The following is an 18,738-nucleotide window of genomic DNA, read 5'->3' on the forward strand; positions in this document are numbered from 1 at the left end:
GGGAAACGGAGGCCCAGGCCTCCCTCTCTACGCCCCTGCCTCCACCACCCTCCAGCCGAGAAGCTGGGGTTCACCAATCCCGCAGCTGGCCAGCCACCCCTGCCCGAAAGCCTTCTTCCCAGTGCACCCTTTCAGGTAGCATCTCGGGCACAGCCGCGGGGCCGGAGCGAGCCCGGAGCAGGCAGGGGCGCGGGGCCAGGAGCGCAAAGCCGAGGCCGACGCCGAGGCTGCGGCGCCACCTACAGTCCGCGCGGCTCCCATTGTTTCCCTGCCCGCAGAGAGCGCGCCCGGCCCCCCGTCGGGGGGCAATTTACCCGGATAAAAGGGGCGAGGCAGGAATTGCAAGAAGATGAAGCTGGGAGAACCTGAGACGGTCGGAACTGCGGAGGGAAATTCTATTGGACGGCTTTGACGTCAGATGTGCGGGGCTGGGAAAGTCGGGGGAGCGAGTGCAAGTGGCCTTTTAAGGGGAAGGACCCTAAGGCCGAGGTGAGGCTTTTCCCGACTAGAGGGTGAAGGAGGCAAAACTCGATGCCCCCAAACCTCTGACCCCGGGATTCCTGACCCCGCCCCTGCTGGTGCCCCATGCAGAGCGCATCCACTGGGAGCCCGAGGCCTGGGGGAGGGGCCCCAGATGTCGATTGCTTTGCAAAATCAAACTCTCCCAGCCAAGAACCTCGGGGCCGCTGCGCGGTGGGGAGGAGTTCCCCGAAACCCGGCCGCTAAACGAGGCCTCCTCCTCCCGCAGATCCGAACGGCCTGGGCGGGGTCACCCCGGCTGGGACAAGAAGCCACCGCCTGCCTGCCCGGGCCCGGGGAGGGGGCTGGGGCCGGAGGCGGGGTGAGAGTGGGTGTGTGCGGGGGGCGGAGGCTTGATGCAATCCCGATAAGAAATGCTCGGGTGTCTTGGGCACCTACCCGCGGGGCCCGTAAGGCGCTACTATATAAGGCTGCCGGCCCGGAGCCGCCGCGCCGTCGGAGTAGGAGCGCTGCGTCCAGGATCGAGGGCCACGGCCATCCCAACCCAGCACTCACAGCCCCGCAGCGCATCCCGGTCGCCGCCCAGCCTCCCGCACCCCCATCGCCGGAGCTGCGCCGAGAGCCCCAGGGAGGTGCCATGCGGAGCGGGTGTGTGGTGGTCCACGCCTGGATCCTGGCCAGCCTCTGGCTGGCCGTGGCCGGGCGTCCCCTCGCCTTCTCGGACGCGGGGCCCCACGTGCACTACGGCTGGGGCGACCCCATCCGCCTGCGGCACCTGTACACCTCCGGCCCCCACGGGCTCTCCAGCTGCTTCCTGCGCATCCGCACCGACGGCGTCGTGGACTGCGCGCGGGGCCAAAGCGCGCACAGTGAGTGCCAGCCAGGTCCCCCGCCCGCCCCGCCGCGCACACCCCACCCCGCCCCGCGCATCCCACCCCAGCCGCCTTCCTTCCTTTGCCACCCTTAGGCTCCTGCGGACCCCTCAACTCCTGAGAACCCCAGGTTTTGGCACTTGGGCGTTAGGATCCCTCCCTTAGTCCCCAAACAGCGCGGGACGCTAGGGAGAGGCACAGGCTCGTGGACCGACCGCACCCACGTGGTGCGGACCCCGGGGGTCCCGGCTGCAGCTTCTCGCTTCCCCTGCGCCCAGGTTTGCTGGAGATCAAGGCAGTAGCTCTGCGGACCGTGGCCATCAAGGGCGTGCATAGCGTGCGGTACCTCTGCATGGGCGACGACGGCAAGATGCAGGGGCTGGTAAGTGTCCCCACGGGGCGGATGCGCCGGGGCGGGGGACTAACGCCTGTTCCCGGGCGGAGGCCTGAAGGAGAGAAAGGCGCTGGTTCGAATCCAGAGTTTCCTCGCCTCCTCCGACCAGACCCGTGTGCAACTTCGAGGGAAAGATTGCAAAGACCGATTAAGTGTATGTCCGACGATTTTCTACTGAAATTTAGGGTCTCAGCCTAAGAGACCAGGCAAAAGTAGCCAGAGAACAGGCAAAAGCTGCCTTTGCATTTGCAATTGAGTCAAAGGCCGGCCCAGCCGGACCGAGGAAACCCATTATTCGGCCTCCTTTGATATTAAACAGGAAAACCCACCTCAGGCCTTTTCAGCCTCTGCCTGCGCGTGTGTGGTCCTCGCCTCCGTTTCCCTCCCTCCAGTATAAAAAGAAGAAAAAAAGAACAGGAAAGAAAAAAGAGGGTCTACCCATAACTTTACTTTAAAAACAAATCAATTGTCAAGCAAGGCAGAAAACAGTGCATTTGGGATAGGCGAGGTTTTTTAGAATTAATTTTTAATCTACCAGGAGCACGGTGTGGCTTAGACGCAGATGCGCTGGAGTCATGTTGCGCCAGAGGCGTGCTTTTCCTCCTGCGGGCCTCACCTGTCCTGTAAACGCTTTCTGGTGGGGGCAGGGGTGGGGGCTGGCTGGGAAGGCCCAGGTAACCGCAGAGGTCCCGGGCCGGAAGCGTACGAGCGCTGGGGCTCTGGTGGCCCGGGAACAAAGGCTGGGAGTTCAAAGGAACGAACCCGCGCCCCTCCCGCGGCCCCGCGCGCAGAGGAGGCTGTGTGAGGTCTCGGCCCGCGCAGGCCTCACACGCAGCCCCGGACTCCCTGGCGGAGCAGGGGCCAGGGCGGGGGTGGCCGCGCCTGCCCGGGGCCCCCACCCCAGAAAGGATGCAGAGGCGGGGCCGCCTCCAGCCCAACCAGCTCCTTTGTGAACAGCAGGACAAAGCATTTTAAGAGTCTCAAAATTGCTCGGTGCCTCTGCCGTGCTCCGTGTACTCAGAGCGCCTGTTTCAGGTTTTATGGCGGAGTCCTGCGTGAGAGGACTGCAGGGAAACGGGGTGGTCGGCACGCTGGACGCTGACTCCCACCCAGAGCCGCTCCAAACCCACCCTTGCAACTTTAATTTTGACATTTATTATGAGGGGGAAGTGCTTCTGATGATGGGAGGCCAGCAGGGGACGTCAACCTAACCCGCCATTCTGCCCAAATTGGGGGGTTGGGTCACCTGAAATCCCTTTGTGCTTTTTTTTTTTTTTTTTTTGGCAGAGTCTTGCTCTGTTGCCCAGGCTGGAATGCAGTGACCCGATCTCGGCTCACTGCAACCTGTGCCTCCCGGGTTCAAGCGTTTCTCCTGCCTCAGTCTCCCATGGACCTGGGATTACAGGTGCCCACCACCACGTCCAGCTAATTTTTGTATTTTTAGTAGAGATGGAGTTTCACCATGTTGGCCAGGCTGGTCTCGAACTCCCAACCTCAAGTGATCCGCCCGTCTCGGCCTCCCAAAGTGCTGGGATTACAGGTGTGAGCCACCGGGCCTGGCCCCCTTTCTGCCTCTTGATCCCCTGTGCATGGTCTAACACGGATTAAGGATCTTTCCCTCCCTCCCTCCCTCCCTCCCTCCCTTCCTTCCTTCCTTCCTTCCCTCCTTTCTTTCTCTCTCTCTCTTTCTTCTCTTTTCTTTCTTTCCTTTCTATTTCTTTCTCTCTTTTCTTTCTCTCTGTCTCTCTCTTCCTTTCTTTCTTTTTTGAGATGGAGTCTCGCTCGCTCTGTCACCCAGGCTGGAGTGCAGTGGCATGATCTCGGCTCACTGCAACCTCCACCTGTGGGGTTCAAGCAATTCTTCTGCCTCAGCCTCCCAAGTAGCTGGGACTACAGGCGTCATGCCACCATGCCCGGCTAGTTTTTATGTATTTTTAGTGGAGATGGGGTTTCACCATTCTGGCCAGGCTGTTCTCGAACCCCTGACCTCAAGATCTGCCTGCCTTGGCCTCCCAACGTGCTGGGATTACAGGCGTGAGCCACCTTGCCTGGCCTCTTTCTTTCTTAAATAAAGATTCCACATTATTCTAGAAACTTGAGGTTATTTCATTTTCTGTATGGAGAACGTGATACTTATTTCTCCCAAAGGACAAGCCGAGTAAATAGAAGAAGGTCCTCCAGTTATTCGGTTTTGTCTTCCTTGTTTATTTATCATTTGGCATGTTTGGGAGAAGTCGTGCTTGCTGTCCAGTGCTTTGTCCCAGCCATCCGTGGGCTCGGCAGGAGCCTGGGTTGCTGCAATGAGCCTCTTATCAGGAGCTTATTGGCACAGGCACATCCTCACCCACCTGCAGTTCAGTGACCTTTGCAGACTTAGGCAGGAACCTGACTGAGGCCGTCCTGCGCTGTGTTTACTGCCCAGCCCTTCCGGCTCCTGCCTGCGCCTGTCCTGGGTCACCACGGGGTAATGACACCTGTGTGGCCTGGCACTTGCCCACTGGCACCTCTCAACCCTGTGGACTATGAATGTTCTCAGAAGAGGGACTGGCTTCCCTCAGCACACATTTCCGGCCACCAGCTGGGCGCCGGCCTGGCCTGGCCTGGCCTGACCTGGGGGAGGGGCTACTGAGATCTGGCTTCTGGCAGCCTGCCTAGAAGGCCCTTGGTGACTGAATGGAGGAGACAGGGGGGCTGATGGTTCTCAGAACTGCTGCAGACCAGAAGGCCTTAGAATGATAAAGGCACACAGTGATTTCTGAGATAGGTGGGGAACAGATGCTTTCATCTGGGCTCCAGATCGGATTACATGCCATGTATTTAAAAGATTTATCCTAAGATGATAACCCGGTTTATCAGTGTTTCCCAAAGTGCCAGTGAAATACCCAGGAACTTTTTAAATGCCAGGAGTTGTGTATGTAATGTAAAGGGTGAGGGAAACATGGACGACATTCCAGTGGGTTGATGGATATTGCTCAGGACAAGGCTCTGGGAAAAGGTGAGGTAATTTAGTGGAAATTATTTGGGTCTATATAACATGTATATGTAGTATTAAGTATATACATAAAATATACGTATATGAAATAATAAACCTCAGTTTTGTCTGTGTGCATGTATATCTATATAATGATTATTTAAAATTTATAAAGGTATATAAATGTATATTTAATTTATTAATGTGTTATATATTAACATAATGTACATATTACATATCCTTACACTTACAGTACATTTATATATATGTGTTCTCTGTGTATATATATAGTTGTGGGGTTTTTTTTGTTTGTTTTTGAGACAGGGTCTTGCTCTGTAAGGTAGACTAGAGTGCAGGGGCATGATCATTGTTCACTGCAGCCTTGGCCCCCCAGCCTCAACCCATCCTCCCACCTCTAAGCCTCCTGAGTAGCTGGGCCTACAGGCGCCCACCTCCATGCCCTGCTAATTTTTGTACTTTTTGTAGAGATGGAATTTTACCATGTTGCCCAGGCTGGTCTCAAACTCCTGGATTCAAGTGATCCACCTGCTCTGGGTCTCCCAAAGTGCTGGGACTACAGGTGTAAGCTACTGTGCCTGGCTTTAAAGTACATTATATATTATATATGCTTATAAATCTAAAAGTATATTTTATATATACTTACATATACAGTATGTACATCAGGAAGTATGTATAAAACATGCAAGAGATGCTGATGTGGAAGGTCACTGCTGGTGGCCACCAGGGACAGTCTGTAGCACAGATGTCCATGTGTACCTGTGTTCCCCGTCCACTGTGGATTGCTCAGAGCTGCCCGTTTTCTCTGCAGCTTCAGTACTCAGAGGAAGACTGTGCTTTCGAGGAGGAGATCCGCCCTGATGGCTATAATGTATACCGATCCGAGAAGCACCGCCTCCCGATCTCCCTGAGCAGTGCCAAACAGAGGCAGCTGTACAAGAACAGAGGCTTTCTTCCGCTCTCTCATTTCCTGCCCATGCTGCCCATGGCCCCAGAGGAGCCTGAGGACCTCAGGGGCCACTTGGAATCTGACGTGTTCTCTTCGGCCCTGGAGACCGACAGCATGGACCCATTTGGGCTTGTCACTGGACTGGAGGCGGTGAGGAGTCCCAGCTTTGAGAAATAACTGAGGTCGTGCCCGGGCCTCTTCACTGCTGCCAGGGGCTGTGGTACCTGCAGAGTGGAGGCCGTGCTTCTACAAGAGCAGTCCCGAGTCCACGTTCTGTTTAGCTTTAGGAAGAAACATCTAGAAGTTGTACATATTCAGAGTTTTCCATTGGCCGTGCCAGTTTCTAGCCAATAGACTTGTCTGATCATAACATTGTAAGCCTGTAGCTTGCCCAGCTGCTGCCCAGGCCCCCATTCTGCTCCCTCGAGGTTGCTGGACAAGCTGCTGTGCTGTCTCAGTCCTGCTTGAATATCTCCACTGATGGGGAACTCACTTCCTTTGGAAAAATTCTTATGTCAAGCTGAAATTCTCTAATTTTTTTTCTCATCACTTCCCCAGGAGCAGCCAGAAGACAGGCAGTGGTTTTAATTTCAGGAACAGGTGATCCACTCTGTAAAACAGCACGTAAATTTCTCTCAACCCCATGTGGGAATTGATCTATATCTCTACTTCCAGAGACCGTTTGCCCTTCCCAAACCCCTCCAGGCCAGAACTGACTGGAGCAGGCATGGCCCACCAGGCTTCAGGAGTAGGGGAAGCCCGGAGCCCCACTCCAGCCCTGGGACATCTTGAGAATTCCCCCTGAGGCCAGTTCTGTCATGGATGCTGTCCTGAGAATAACTTGCTATCCCCGGTGTCACCTGCTTCCATCTCCCAGCCCACCAGCCCTCTGCCCACCTCACATGTCTCCCCATGGATTGGGGCTTCCCAGGCCCCCACCTTATGTCAACCTGCACTTCTCGTTCAAAAATCAGGAAAAGAAAAGATTTGAAGACCCTAAGTCTTGTCAATAACTTGCGGTGTGGAAGCAGCGGGGGAAGACTTAGAACCCTTTCCCCAGCACTTAGTTTTCCAACGTGATATTTATGAGTAATTTATTTTGATATGTACATCTCTTATTTTCTTACATTATTTATGCCCCCAAATTATATTTATGTATGTAAGTGAGGTTTGTTTTGTACATTAAAATGGACTTTGTTTGTATCAAAAGTTGCGTTCTGTTATCCTCCTGGAATGTTAGGGAAAGTGGGAAAGGGGCTGGTGGGGGCAGTGCCGTCCACGGGAGGAAACCCTCGGTGTGTTTGCTCTTGACACCAAAAGCTCGGGTGGGAAGTTCAACGGGTTTGGGCCAGCCAGCTCTAGTGGTGGAGGTTGGTTTGGACCCTGCTGTCCTGCCCTTTTCTCACATCTAGGGACTTGGCTTCCTCAGACCACCTTCTCTCCAGCAATCTCAGTGGTTAGGGCGGCCTCTCTGCCAGGAGAATTTTTGGTTGCAGAAAACAGAAACACCAAGGAACAGTGGCCTAAGTCAGGCCCTCACCCTCAGTACTCTTCACTGAGGGGAAGATGTTGCTGCGTTTAGCAGCCCACCCACTAGATGCCTGTAGCAACCCCCAAGTTGTGACAACCAAAATACCATCAGAAGTTGTTGCATGTCCTTGGGGGGCAAAATCACCCTTAACCGAGGACCACTGACCTGAGCGAATAGGCTTTCTTTTTGCCCAGCCACAAATCCAGAGGGACCCAATGGCCCAGCGACGCCTGAGCTGTGCCCTCTGTGATTCCCTTGGTGTCCCTGTCATGCTGGGGCCTTGTCTCGGCAGGGCTGCTGTGGCTTCAGCTGAGCGCCCTGTACTCAGTGAGAGGGAATCATTTTGGGCTGGGCCTCTCTCATCAAGAAAGCCAACACTTCCCTTAGAACCTTTCAGCAAATTCCGGTTACATCCTATGAACCAGGTTTGCATCGCAGGACCAGGTCAGCCCCAGCTGCAAGGCAGGCTGGGAAGGCAAGAAGGCAAGAATTAGCGGTCAGGGTGACCAGGTGTGGGTCCACATCCTGAGCGCAAGGAGGAGCAGGTGCAACCGGACACCAATGTGTGCATGAAACACAATTCCAAGTGAGTGTTTGCCAGCGATTAGGGATGGTGGAGGGAGTCGGGGAGGAGGGTTGGGTAGCTCAGGGCAGTAGTTCCCAGGTACTTACATTGGCAGTGAGGGGGGTAATGTCATTGTTGAAGACTACAAAGGCTATTTCAGGTGAAGCCTCCCCGCTCTTCAGTAAAGGGTCTCACTGATGACATGCCCAGGACACCCAGAGTTGACCCTTGGGCCATTCCCTGTCTCTATTTGCCAATCGAGATGCCGTTCTCACTCTTTGGTGTCCTCGTCATGTAACCATGCTGATTAGAGAGCTGGCAGGCAGGGCCAAATGATGCTCGTGGACACAGCCTTCTCTACCTGTGGCAGGGCAAGACAGGAAAGGCACTCACCTGGAGCCACACAGCCTGCAGGCAGCTCAGGGGCTGTGGGCAGGGCCCTTTGATTGCTGTATGACCTTGAGTAAGTCACATCACCTCTCTGAGCCTGCATCCTTCTGTGGACATGAGGTTAACAGGGTCTGCATGGTCGGGCTATACAGGAATCCAGTGAAATAATGTCTGCGGGATGCCTGACACAGAGTCAGCTGCCTATCCACAGCAACCCTCACCAAGGATAGAACGATCTGTCCTGAGCTATTATGTCCACTGGTTCTCAAATTTGGCTGCACATTGGAAAAAGATGATAGCTGGAACCCACTCATGGAGATTCTGGGGTGTTTTTTGTCTTTCTTTCCTTCTCTCTCTCTCTTTCTTAAGACAGTCTCACTCTGTCATCCAGGCTGGAGTGCAGTGTGTAATCACCGATCACTGCGGTCTTCACCTCCTGGGCTCAAAGGATCCTGTTGCCTCAGCCTCTCAAGTAGCTGGGACGACAGACCCAGGCCCAGCTCTTTTTTTTTTTTTTAATTTGTAGCAATGGGGTGTTGCTATGTTGCACAGGCTGGTCTCAATCTCTTGGGCTCAAGTGGTCCTCCTGCCTTGACCTCCCGAAGTGCTGGGATTACAGGTGTGAACCGCGGTGCCCAGCTGAGATTGTGATTTAATGGGGATGGGTGTGGTCTGGACACTGGGATTTTTTTTTTAAAGCTCCCCTGTGGTTCTAATGTGCAGGGAACCAACCAGTTCAGATTCTACCCTTTGTGCTCTGAAGACCAGCACTTCAGGGAGAAAATGAAGAAAGAGGCTTATCAGCACCTCCTCCCTCTCTGGAGTCTTCTTCCTTCTGCACAGGGAAGGAATAACAGCAGATGGATAACAAGTAAATGTACGTAAACTAATTCACACTAGACTGTTGATGGTTAATATGTTTGCTCTCCAATCCACCATTTTTACTGACCTGGCAGCTGCAAAGCCCTGATGAGAGACTGTGGGTGATGCAGGCATTCTGGCGGGAGATGGGGAAGATTATTTTTCTGAGGCTGCATCTTGGCACCCACCCTACCCCGACTCTTCCCCTGGTCCTCATAAAGAGGTAACCTTGCCCTCTTCCTGCATCCCCTGTCCCTGCTTTAGATAGCGTTGCCAAGTACATAAAAATACAACATCCAGAGCTACATTTGAATTTCAGATGAGCAATGCATTTCTTTAGTAGGAACGTGTCTCATGCAATATTTGGAACATATGTACACGAAAAAGTTATTCATTGCCGATCTCAAATTCAAATTGAATCGGGTGTCCTGTGTTTTGTCTGGCAAGCCTAGCTTTAGGCTCACACCACTGACATGGAGTTAAAAATGAGAGAGGACTGGGGCAAAAAAACTGTTTCTGTTGAACAAGACTCTCTGCTGGTGAGAGTCCAAAATGGAATTCAAAAGATCCCATGGGCAGGGAAGGCCTTGAGTGAATCCCAGTCTTTCTTCGGGCCTGTTTCTGCATCTGTAAAGTGAGAGCCTTTTCATCGCCTCAAGGCCTGTTGACTCCTGGGGATTCTGGCAAAGTGCCCAGGGGCTGGGAAAGGCATCTTATCCAAGAAGGGGGCTGGAACCCAACACCCCGGCATTAGGACTCTCGTGGTTGCAGGTGACAGAAAACACAACTCAAACTGACTTGAGGTAGGAAAAACAAGGGAACTTATCGGCTCACCTTACTGAGAAGGCCAGGCAGTGCCGCGCTTCAGGCATGCAGGATCTGGGAACCGGCACCACACCAGGCACCGTCTGTCTGTCTGTCTGTCCGTTTTCAAGCATCTTTTCCCTTTGCAGTGACAAGATGGCCCCAGCAGCCTCAGCTGCGATGATGGGCAATTCTCTTCTCTTACTAACAACTCCAGCAAGAGCCCCGGATTGGGTCCCAGGGATCCTTCCTGTGTCCTTTGTTCATCCCAGCTGGGCACAGGAGGCTCTGACCAGCTGGGCTGTGTCCCCTTCTATAGCCCAGGGAAGGATCAGTCCTTGTGGGATGCTAGGACTAAGAAGGGGAGAGACACTTCTCCAGAGGAAAACCCAGGGCACAGACATTCCCCCAAGTTCCTACAATTCACCATCCACTGGGCAAGCTTCCCTCTTCGGATTGGGAAATGACAGCCAAAAATGTTTACAAGACCAAAGAGGAGAGGGAGTGGGTGGGGACAGGGCCACCCAGATGCAGAAATTGTCCACTCAGTCATGGAGGACGTGAACAGCATCCTTCTTGCCCTAGTCTCAGACTCCCTCCCCCACTTTCAAGGTGAGCAAAAAGGAACCTCAATTAGGGGAGTGGGGAGAGAAGGTATACCTTTTGCCACTAGAGGCAAAGAAAGAGAGCGTGTGCATGCGAGAGAGAGACAGACAGACACTGGGTATTACAATACAGCCGTGCACCCCATAGTGATGTTTCAGTTAATGTCGGACCACATATACAATGATGGTACCATAACGTTACAACTCCATATTTTTACTATGTCTTTTCTGTTTTTAGATATGTTTAGATACACAAGTACTTACTGTTGTGCAACCTTTGCCTACAGTGTTCAGAGCAGTACCGTGCTGTGCAGGTGTGTAGCCTAGAAGCAATCAGCTGTACCACCTAGCCCAGGTGTGCAGCAGGCGACACCATCTAGGGTTGTGTGAGTATACTCTATAATGTTCGCACAATGGCGAAATCACCCAGTTGATGCGTTTCTGAGGACGTATCCCCATCGTTCACATTGCATGGTTGCATACTTACATGATTGTCTGCATAACGTACCATGGTCTGAGGCTCTCAGCTCAGCATTTTGAGTGAAACGCAAGAACATTACCTACATCACCTTTACTTAGGTCTCTTTCTCTTCCCACTTTTAACTTTTCATTAAGTCTTTCCTCTACATATATTGAGCACCACATCAAATGCCATGATTTTTGGTGTCAGGCATCAAAGATGATTTTTAAAATGCATAAGAAGGACAATCTCATATTTTTACCCCTATTTTTAATTAGTCCAATATTCCTCTTTCCTTTCTGAACTTCAAAGCCTATTTAGAGAACTTCCTTTGGCCATTTTCTTTTCTTTTTTTTTTTTTAAAGACAGAGTCTCACTGTGTCACCCAGGCTGGAGTGCAGTGGCACAGTCTCAGCTCACTGCAGCCTCCGCATTCCTGGGGTCAAGAGATCCTCCTACCTTAGCCTCCAGAGTAGGTGGGGCCACAAGCACACACTACCATGCCTGGCTAATTTTGTTCATTTTTTGTACAGATGAGGTGTCCCTATGTTTCCCGGGCTGGTCTTGAACTCCTGGAATCAAGCGATCCTTCCACCTTGACCTCCCAAAGTGCTGGGATTGCAGGCATGAGCCGCTGTGCCCAAACCTTCAGGCTGGAGTGCAATGGTGTGATCTCATTTCACTGCAACCTCCTCCCCCTGGGTTCAAGCGATTCTCCTGCCTCAGCCTCCTGAGTAGCTGGGATTACAGGCACCTGCCACAGTGCCTGGCTAATTTTTGTATTTTTTAGTACAGACGAGGTTTCACTATCTTGGCCAGGATGGTCTTGATCTCCTGACCTCGTGATCCACCCACCTCAGCCTCCCAAAGTGCTGGGATTACAGGCATGAGCCACCACACCCGGCTGTATTTTTCAATCCTATATTCTCCATTTGGTTCTTTTCTATAACTTCCATTTCTTTGCTGTGTCAAAGTCCAGTAAAACATAGAGAAAAATCTCTGAAATTAAAACATTTTATTTGGGAAGAAAGAATTGCAATTTGGGGCACACATACAGACTAGGGAGTCTTCAATATATCCAGAAAACAAAGGGAAGTTTAAAAGTTTTGTAAAAAGGAGAAATATTACCTATTGCTCTTCAAGAAAGTTCATCAGCATGAAGGAGGTTTTGAGGAGCTGGCAAGCTCTGATTGGTGACTGAGGGCAGTGAGTAAACCTAGTCTTAGGGTTGCATCAGGTTGTGTCAGCAGCTATTGCATAAAACTCATTTCAGGTTACAGCAGGCAGTTTCAGTAGCCAGGCTTGCAGAGAATTACATTTTTGGAGTACTGTTATGAATGGGGAGTGCTTTTATCCTCCTGGCTTCTTGACTTTGTTTAATCAGGTATGACAAGAATAATCCAATTTGTAAGATCAGTTTTCACAGCTAAGACTTTTTTATTTTTATTTTTATTTTTTGAGACAAGGTCTAGCTCTGTCGCCCAGGCTGGAGTGCAGTGGCTGATCACAGCTCACTGCAACCTCTGCCTCCTGGGCTCAAGTTATCCTCACACCTCAGCCTCTCTAGTACGAGTAGCTGGAACTACAGGCACAGGCCACTACACCTGGCTAATTTTTGTAGTTTTTGTAGAGATAGGGTCTCACTATTCTGCCCAGGCTGATCTTGGACTCCTGAGCTCAAGTGATCCAACTGCCTCAGCCCCACAAAGTGCAGGTGTGAGCCACCGTGCCGGGCTGACAGCTGAGATTTTTAATGCATTCATTTGTTTCAAGGGAATTCATAATTGCTGTTGAAGCATTTTGATGATGGCTGCTTTAAAATCCTTCTCCAACAATGTATTAATCATTCTGTCATCTCATTCATCTTCTCATTTGTGGATTGTTTATTCACATTGATGTTGGAATTTTCCTTGTTCTTGATATGATGTGCGAATTTTGATACCTTCCTTCTAAATTTTGATACCTTCCTTCTACCCCGTCCCACCCACCCTCCCTCCCACCTTCCCTTCCTCCCTGGTCCTTCCTTTCTTTCTTCCATCTTTTTCTTCTTCACTTCCCTGCTAACATCAAGGCTGCCTGCTTGCTCTCCCTTGCCTTCATTTATGGCTTAAGGCAAAGCATCACCCACTTTCATTCTTCCCTGTAAACCTCCTGCGGTTCAGGTTTCCCCTTCGTGTCCTCTCTGTGCCACTCTCCTGCTGTGCGGTCTCATCACTGAAGTCAAAAATAAAGAGACCCAGCAGACACAGCCAACAACGCAATGCATAGGCCTTGTTTGGTTTTCAATTCAACAAAATAGGCATAAAACCTTTTGTCTTAGTTGTAACCCTTTTCTTCAGTATGAGTTTCTTTTTTCAAAAACCATATATATGTGTCTGTGTGTGTGTATAGGTGTGTATACACACACATATATGACTGAATTGGGTCCCCCAAACTCATATGTTAAAAACTTAGGCGCGGTGGCTCGCGCCTCTAATCCCAGCACTTTGGGAGGCCAAGGTGGGTGGATCACCTGAGGTCAGGAGTTCGAGACCACCCTGACTAACATGGTGAAAGCCCGTCTCTACTAAATACAAAAAAATTAGCCCGGCGTAATGGCGCATGCCTGTAATCCCAGCTACTTGGGAGGCTGAGGCAGGAGAATCACTTGAACCAAGGAAGTGGAGGTTGCGGTGAGCTAAAATCCCGCCATTGCACTCCAGCCTGGGTAACAAGAGTGAAACTCCATCTCAAAAACAAAAACAAACAAACAAAAAACAAAACTTAACCTCCAGTACACCTCAAAGTATGACTGTACTTGGAGATATGATCTTTGAAGAGTTGATTAAGGTTAAATGAAGTCATACAGGTGAGGCTGTTAAAAAAAAACTTTAAAAAGACAGTTTTTGACTATTGAAATAAATGGAAATGGTCTGGGTACTGAATTATATTGCTAATTTGCTATGGGGATCAAGCATTATGGTTATGCAAAAAATCTCTATCTGTTAGATATGCACTGAAGTATCTGCAGGTGAAATGATTCAGCAAGAAAAGGTAGGGATGGGGAATAAGGTCATTGTTGGAACAAGAACAGTGAAATATTGCTCCTTGCTGAGGCTGGGTGTTGGTATATGGGGGTCTGTTTACACTACCTACACTTGGGTATGTTTGAAATGTCTATGTAAAAAGGAAACCAAAGACTAAATGTGAATTCTTCACACTCTTTCTCTACCAAGCCACTTAGAAGAGGTTGTAATGACTGTGTCACAACCTGGTGAATCTTCTAGGCCTCGATCCCTGTGTGACCATGTGGAGTAGAACCCCCATGACCTGTGATGAACTTGGAGGAGAACAGTGGATAAATAAATCTTTGTTATATTGAGTCTTGGCAATTTCACAGTTGGTTTGTTATTGAAGGTATATTGTGGAGTAGAAGAAGTAAATTCAGGACACTGTCTATGGTATAATATAATTTGTCATTTAAAAGGGCATGTACCATTTGGGGAAGCTGAGGTGGGAAGATCACTTGAGGCCAGGAGTTTGAGACTAGCCTGGGCAATATAACGAGATATCATCCCTACAAAAAATGTAAACATCAGCCAGGTGTGGTGACACATGCCTGTAATTCTAGCTTCTTGGCAATTGAAGTGGGAGGATTCTTTGAGTCCAGGAGTTCAAGCTTGCGGTAAGCTATGATTGTGCCACTGCATTCCAGTCTGGGTGACAGAGTGAGGCCCCGTCACCAAAAAAAGAAAAAAAAAAAAAAAAGGCATATATATATGTATGCTTATATATGCAGAGAACCTCTCTGGAAGGAAGTATAGAAAATGATAAAACTGTGGGTGCTTCTGGGGACAGGAATTAGAGGACTGGAGAGATGGTAGGAAGGAGAATTTTTACTATAACCTTTTTCTTTTTTTTTTTTTATGTTTTAAAAAAGTGATATTGTTTTATTACTAATGGCAGGTGGGGCCTGCATGAGGTGGTTGGTATGCTGGGCTCAGGGGATGTGTGGGCTATGGAGATGATGACAGAAAGGCTGGAAGGAAAGGGGATGGGTTTGAAGGCCAGGCCCAAGGGGTCCTCAGATCCGCTTCTGGGAAGGGACAGCCTTGAGGAAGGAGTCATGGCAAGCCATAGCTAGGCCACCAATCAGATTAAGAAATTCTGAGAAATCTAGCTGTCCATCACTGTTGGTATCCAGTCTCTTCATCATGCGGTCAAGGACACCAGGGTCCTTCTGGTTCTTTGTGAAGGCGGCCAGTTCTGTATTCATGAAGCTTAGGAACTCCGTCTTGGAGAGAGTGTAATTATAACCATCCTTCCCAGCATACTTCTGGAAAACAGCAATCAGGGACTCGATGCACCGCTCAGTTTCTGTAGGGCTAGAGACTTTCGCCATGTTGGAGCTGAGCGAGGCGCGGGAGGCTGTGGCTGGGAGCGGCGCTGAGAGCTCTGTGCGCGCGGCCTGCGGGTCTGGAACCTCTCCCCCAACCTTTTTCTTCAGTTTGAGTTTGTTTTTTCCAAAACCGTGTGTGTGTGTGTGTGTGTGTCTGTGTATACATGTATACATGTGTGCATACACACACGTGACTGAATTGTGTCCCCAAAACTCACGTTAAAAACTTGACCTCTAGTACACCTCAGAGTATGACTGTGCTTGAAGATATGACCTTTGAAAGGTGATTAAAGTTAAATGAAGTCATATAGGTGAGGCTGTTAAAAAAAAAAAAACTTTAGAAAAACAGTTTTTAACTGTTGAAATAAATGGAAATGGTCTGGAAACTGAATTATATTGTTAATTGGCTAGGTGGGATCATGCATTATGGTTGCGTAAAACAACCTCTGTATCTGTTAGATATGCACCGAAGTATCTGCAGGTGAAATGATCCAGCAAGAAAAGGTGGGGGTGGGGAATGAGGTCATTGTTGGAACAAGAACAGTGAAATATTGCTCCTTGCTGAGGCTGCGTGTTGGTATATGGGGGTGTGTTTACACTACCTACACTTGGGTATGTTTTAAATGTCTATGTAAAAAGGAAACCAAAAACGAAATGTGGATTCTTCACATTCTCTCCTTCTCTACCGAGACACTTGGAAGAGGTTGCAATGACTGTGTCACAACCTGGTGAATCTTCTAGGCCTGGATCCCTGTGTGACCATGTGGAGCAGAACCCCCAATGACCTGTGCTGAACTTGGAGGAGAACAGTGGATAAATAAATCTTTATTATATTGAGTCTTGGCAATTTCACAGTTGGTTTGTTATTGAAGGTATATTGTGGAGTAGAAGTAAATTCAGGACCCTGTCTATAGTATAATATAATTTGTCATTTAAAAGAGCATGTACCACTTTGGAAGGCTGAGGTGGGAGGATCACTTGAGACTAGGAGTTTGAGACCAGCCTGGGCAATACAGCGAGATAGCATCTCTACCAAAAAATGTAAACATCAGCTAGGTGTGGTGATGCATGCCTATAATTCTAGCTTCTTGGGAAGTGAAGTAGGAGGATTCCTTGAGTCCAGGAGTTCAAGGCTGCAGTGAGCTATGATAGTGCCACTGTATTCCAGTCTGCATGACAGAGTGAGGCCCCGTCTCAAAATAAAAAAAAAAAAAAAAGGCATATATATGCATGCTTATATATGCAGAGAACCTCTCTGGGAAGAAGTATACGCAACAATAAAACTGTGGGTCGTTCTGGGGATAGGAATTAGAGGGCTGGGGACAGGATAGGAAGGAAAACTTTTGCTATAACCCTTTTCTTCAGTTTGAGTTTCTTTTTTTCAAAAACCGTTTGTGTGTGTATATATACGTGTGTATATACAGATGTCTATATACATACTCATATGTGAATGAACTGTGCCCCTAAAATTTATATGATAAAAACTTAACCTCTAGTGCACCTCAAAGTATAACTATACTTAAAGATGACCTTTGAAGAGGTGATCAAGGTTAAATGAAGTCATATAGGTGAGGCTGTTTAAAAAAATTTTTTTTAAACCCTTTTTTTTCTTTTTGAGACAGAATCTCCCTCTGTGACCCAGGCTGGAGGGCAATGGTGCAATCTTGGCTCACTGCAACCTCTGCCCCCTGGGTTCAAGTGATTCTCCTGCCTCAGCCTCCCAAGTAGCTGGGATTACAGGTGTCCACCACCACACCCTGCTAATTTTTGTATTTTTGTTAGAGATGGGTTTTTGCCATGTTGATCAGGCTAGTCTCAAACTCCTGACCTCAAGTGATCTGCCCTCCTTAGCCTCCCAGAGTGCTGGTATCATAGGCACGAGCCACCGTGCCCAGCTGACAGTTTTTAACTGTTGAAATAAATGGAAAGGATCTGGGTATTGAATTTTATTGTTAATTTGCTAGTGGGATAATGTATCATGGTTATGTGAAAAATCTGTATCTGTTAGATATGTACTGAAGTATTTACAGGTGAAATGATTCAGCAAAAAAAGGCGGGGGTAGGGAATGAGGTCATTGTTGCAATGAGAACAGCAGAATCTTGATCACTGCTGAGGCTGGTTGTTGGTATAGGGAGGTCTGATTACAATACCTACATTGGGTATGTTTGAAATGTCCATAATAGAAACTAAAAAGGAAACCAAAAACCAAATGTAGGTTCTTCACACTCCTCCTTTCTCTACCAAGCCACGTGGAAGAGATTGCAATGACTGCGACACAGATTGATGGACCTTCCAGGCCTGGGTCCCTGCATGACCACGTGGAGCAGAATCCCCAGTGACCTGTGCTGGACTCGGAGGAGAACAGTGGAGAGATAAACTTTTGTTATTCTTAGTCTTGCCTATTTCACAGTTGGTTTGTTATCCAAAGTATATTGTGTAGTAGAATTAAATTCAGGACACCGTCTACAGTATGACATAATTTGTCATTTAAAAGGACGTGTACCACTTTGGGAGGCTGAGGTGGGAGGATCACTTGAGGCCAGGAGTTTAGGCAATATAGTGAGATTCCATCTCAGCAAAAAATGTAAACATCAGCCAGGTGTGGTTGCACATGCCTGTTGTCCTAGCTTCTGACCACAAATTGAAGGCTGCACTGTCGACTTGCCTACTTTTGAGGTTTAGGGACTGGGACTGATCCACCACCGGCTTCCTTGCTCCTCAGCTGGCAGACAGGCTATCATGGGACTTGACCTTGTGATCATAAGTCAATTCTCCTGAGTAAACTCCCTTTCATATGTACATCCCATTAGTTCTGTCCCTCTGGAGAACCCTGACTAATACACACATTCATCCCTATACACTCTGTTAAGAACGAAAAATAAACGAGAAAACGAAAAATAAACGAGAAAATGCAACCCGTGCTTATCCCAACTCTCCTAGAACGCTAGCTGCACAGGCAGCTTTTAACGTTCCATTTCCTGGTGGGTCCCAGCTCACCCTCCTTCTGCTCCAGCCCCTCTGGGATCCTTGCTGTGCCTCCAACTTGACCACTCATTTTTAGGGTCTTTCATTGCCTCTGCCTAGAAAGTTCTTTCCCTAAGGGTTGCGCAACTTTCTCTCTTTATTCCAGTCTTTCTTTCTGGATCACACCAACTAAAACATCCCCACCTTGGCCAGCACCGGTTCCAAGCCACAGATGGGCAAGCTGTGAGTACACGGGTTGCTGCCAACCACACTCTGGAAATGTCTTTGAGTATATAACTCACTGTGCACATGGGCAAGGATTTTTCTAGGCTGCTGTGTGTATTTCCTTGGCTGCCATACAAATACCACAGACTGGGAGGCTGAGAGCAATAGGCGTTGACACTCCCACAGTTCTGGAGCCCAGAACTCCAAAACCAAGGGGTCAGCAGGCTCATGCTCCCTTGGAAAGGCCTGGGGTAGGGTCCTTCTTGCCTC

The 18,738-nt window shown here is 49.3% G+C and overlaps 2 protein-coding genes across 2 annotated transcripts; one reads left to right on the top strand and one right to left on the bottom strand.

The window, feature by feature from the left end:
* Positions 1-366: 366 nt before the first annotated feature.
* On the top strand, positions 367-6,893 carry FGF19 (fibroblast growth factor 19). Its single transcript, XM_023186579.2, has 3 exons — positions 367-1,349; positions 1,631-1,734; positions 5,547-6,893. The coding sequence occupies exons 1-3, from the start codon at positions 635-637 to the stop codon at positions 5,859-5,861; spliced, it is 1,134 nt and encodes a 377-aa protein (XP_023042347.2). The 5' UTR covers positions 367-634; the 3' UTR covers positions 5,862-6,893.
* Positions 6,894-14,792: 7,899 nt separating this feature from the next.
* LOC111522382 (protein S100-A11) lies at positions 14,793-15,369 on the bottom strand. Its single transcript, XM_023186428.3, has one exon. It carries the CDS (start codon positions 15,279-15,281, stop codon positions 14,964-14,966), a length of 318 nt encoding a protein of 105 aa, XP_023042196.1. The 5' UTR covers positions 15,282-15,369; the 3' UTR covers positions 14,793-14,963.
* Between the last annotated feature and the right edge of the window lie 3,369 nt (positions 15,370-18,738).

The sequence above is a fragment of the Piliocolobus tephrosceles genome, chromosome 13 (genome assembly GCF_002776525.5).
Source record: "Piliocolobus tephrosceles isolate RC106 chromosome 13, ASM277652v3, whole genome shotgun sequence".
In the NCBI taxonomy this organism is placed as follows: Eukaryota; Metazoa; Chordata; class Mammalia; order Primates; family Cercopithecidae; genus Piliocolobus; species Piliocolobus tephrosceles.

Excerpts from the sequence above, each read along its gene's own strand:
- FGF19 (XM_023186579.2), top strand. The coding sequence starts at position 635 with ATGTCGATTGCTTTGCAAAATCAAACTCTCCCAGCCAAGAACCTCGGG. Across the intron at positions 1,350-1,630 it reads GCGGGGCCAAAGCGCGCACA|GTTTGCTGGAGATCAAGGCA; the intron begins GTGAGTGCCAGC and ends CCCTGCGCCCAG. Across the intron at positions 1,735-5,546 it reads ACGGCAAGATGCAGGGGCTG|CTTCAGTACTCAGAGGAAGA; the intron begins GTAAGTGTCCCC and ends TTTTCTCTGCAG.
- LOC111522382 (XM_023186428.3), bottom strand. The coding sequence starts at position 15,281 with ATGGCGAAAGTCTCTAGCCCTACAGAAACTGAGCGGTGCATCGAGTCC.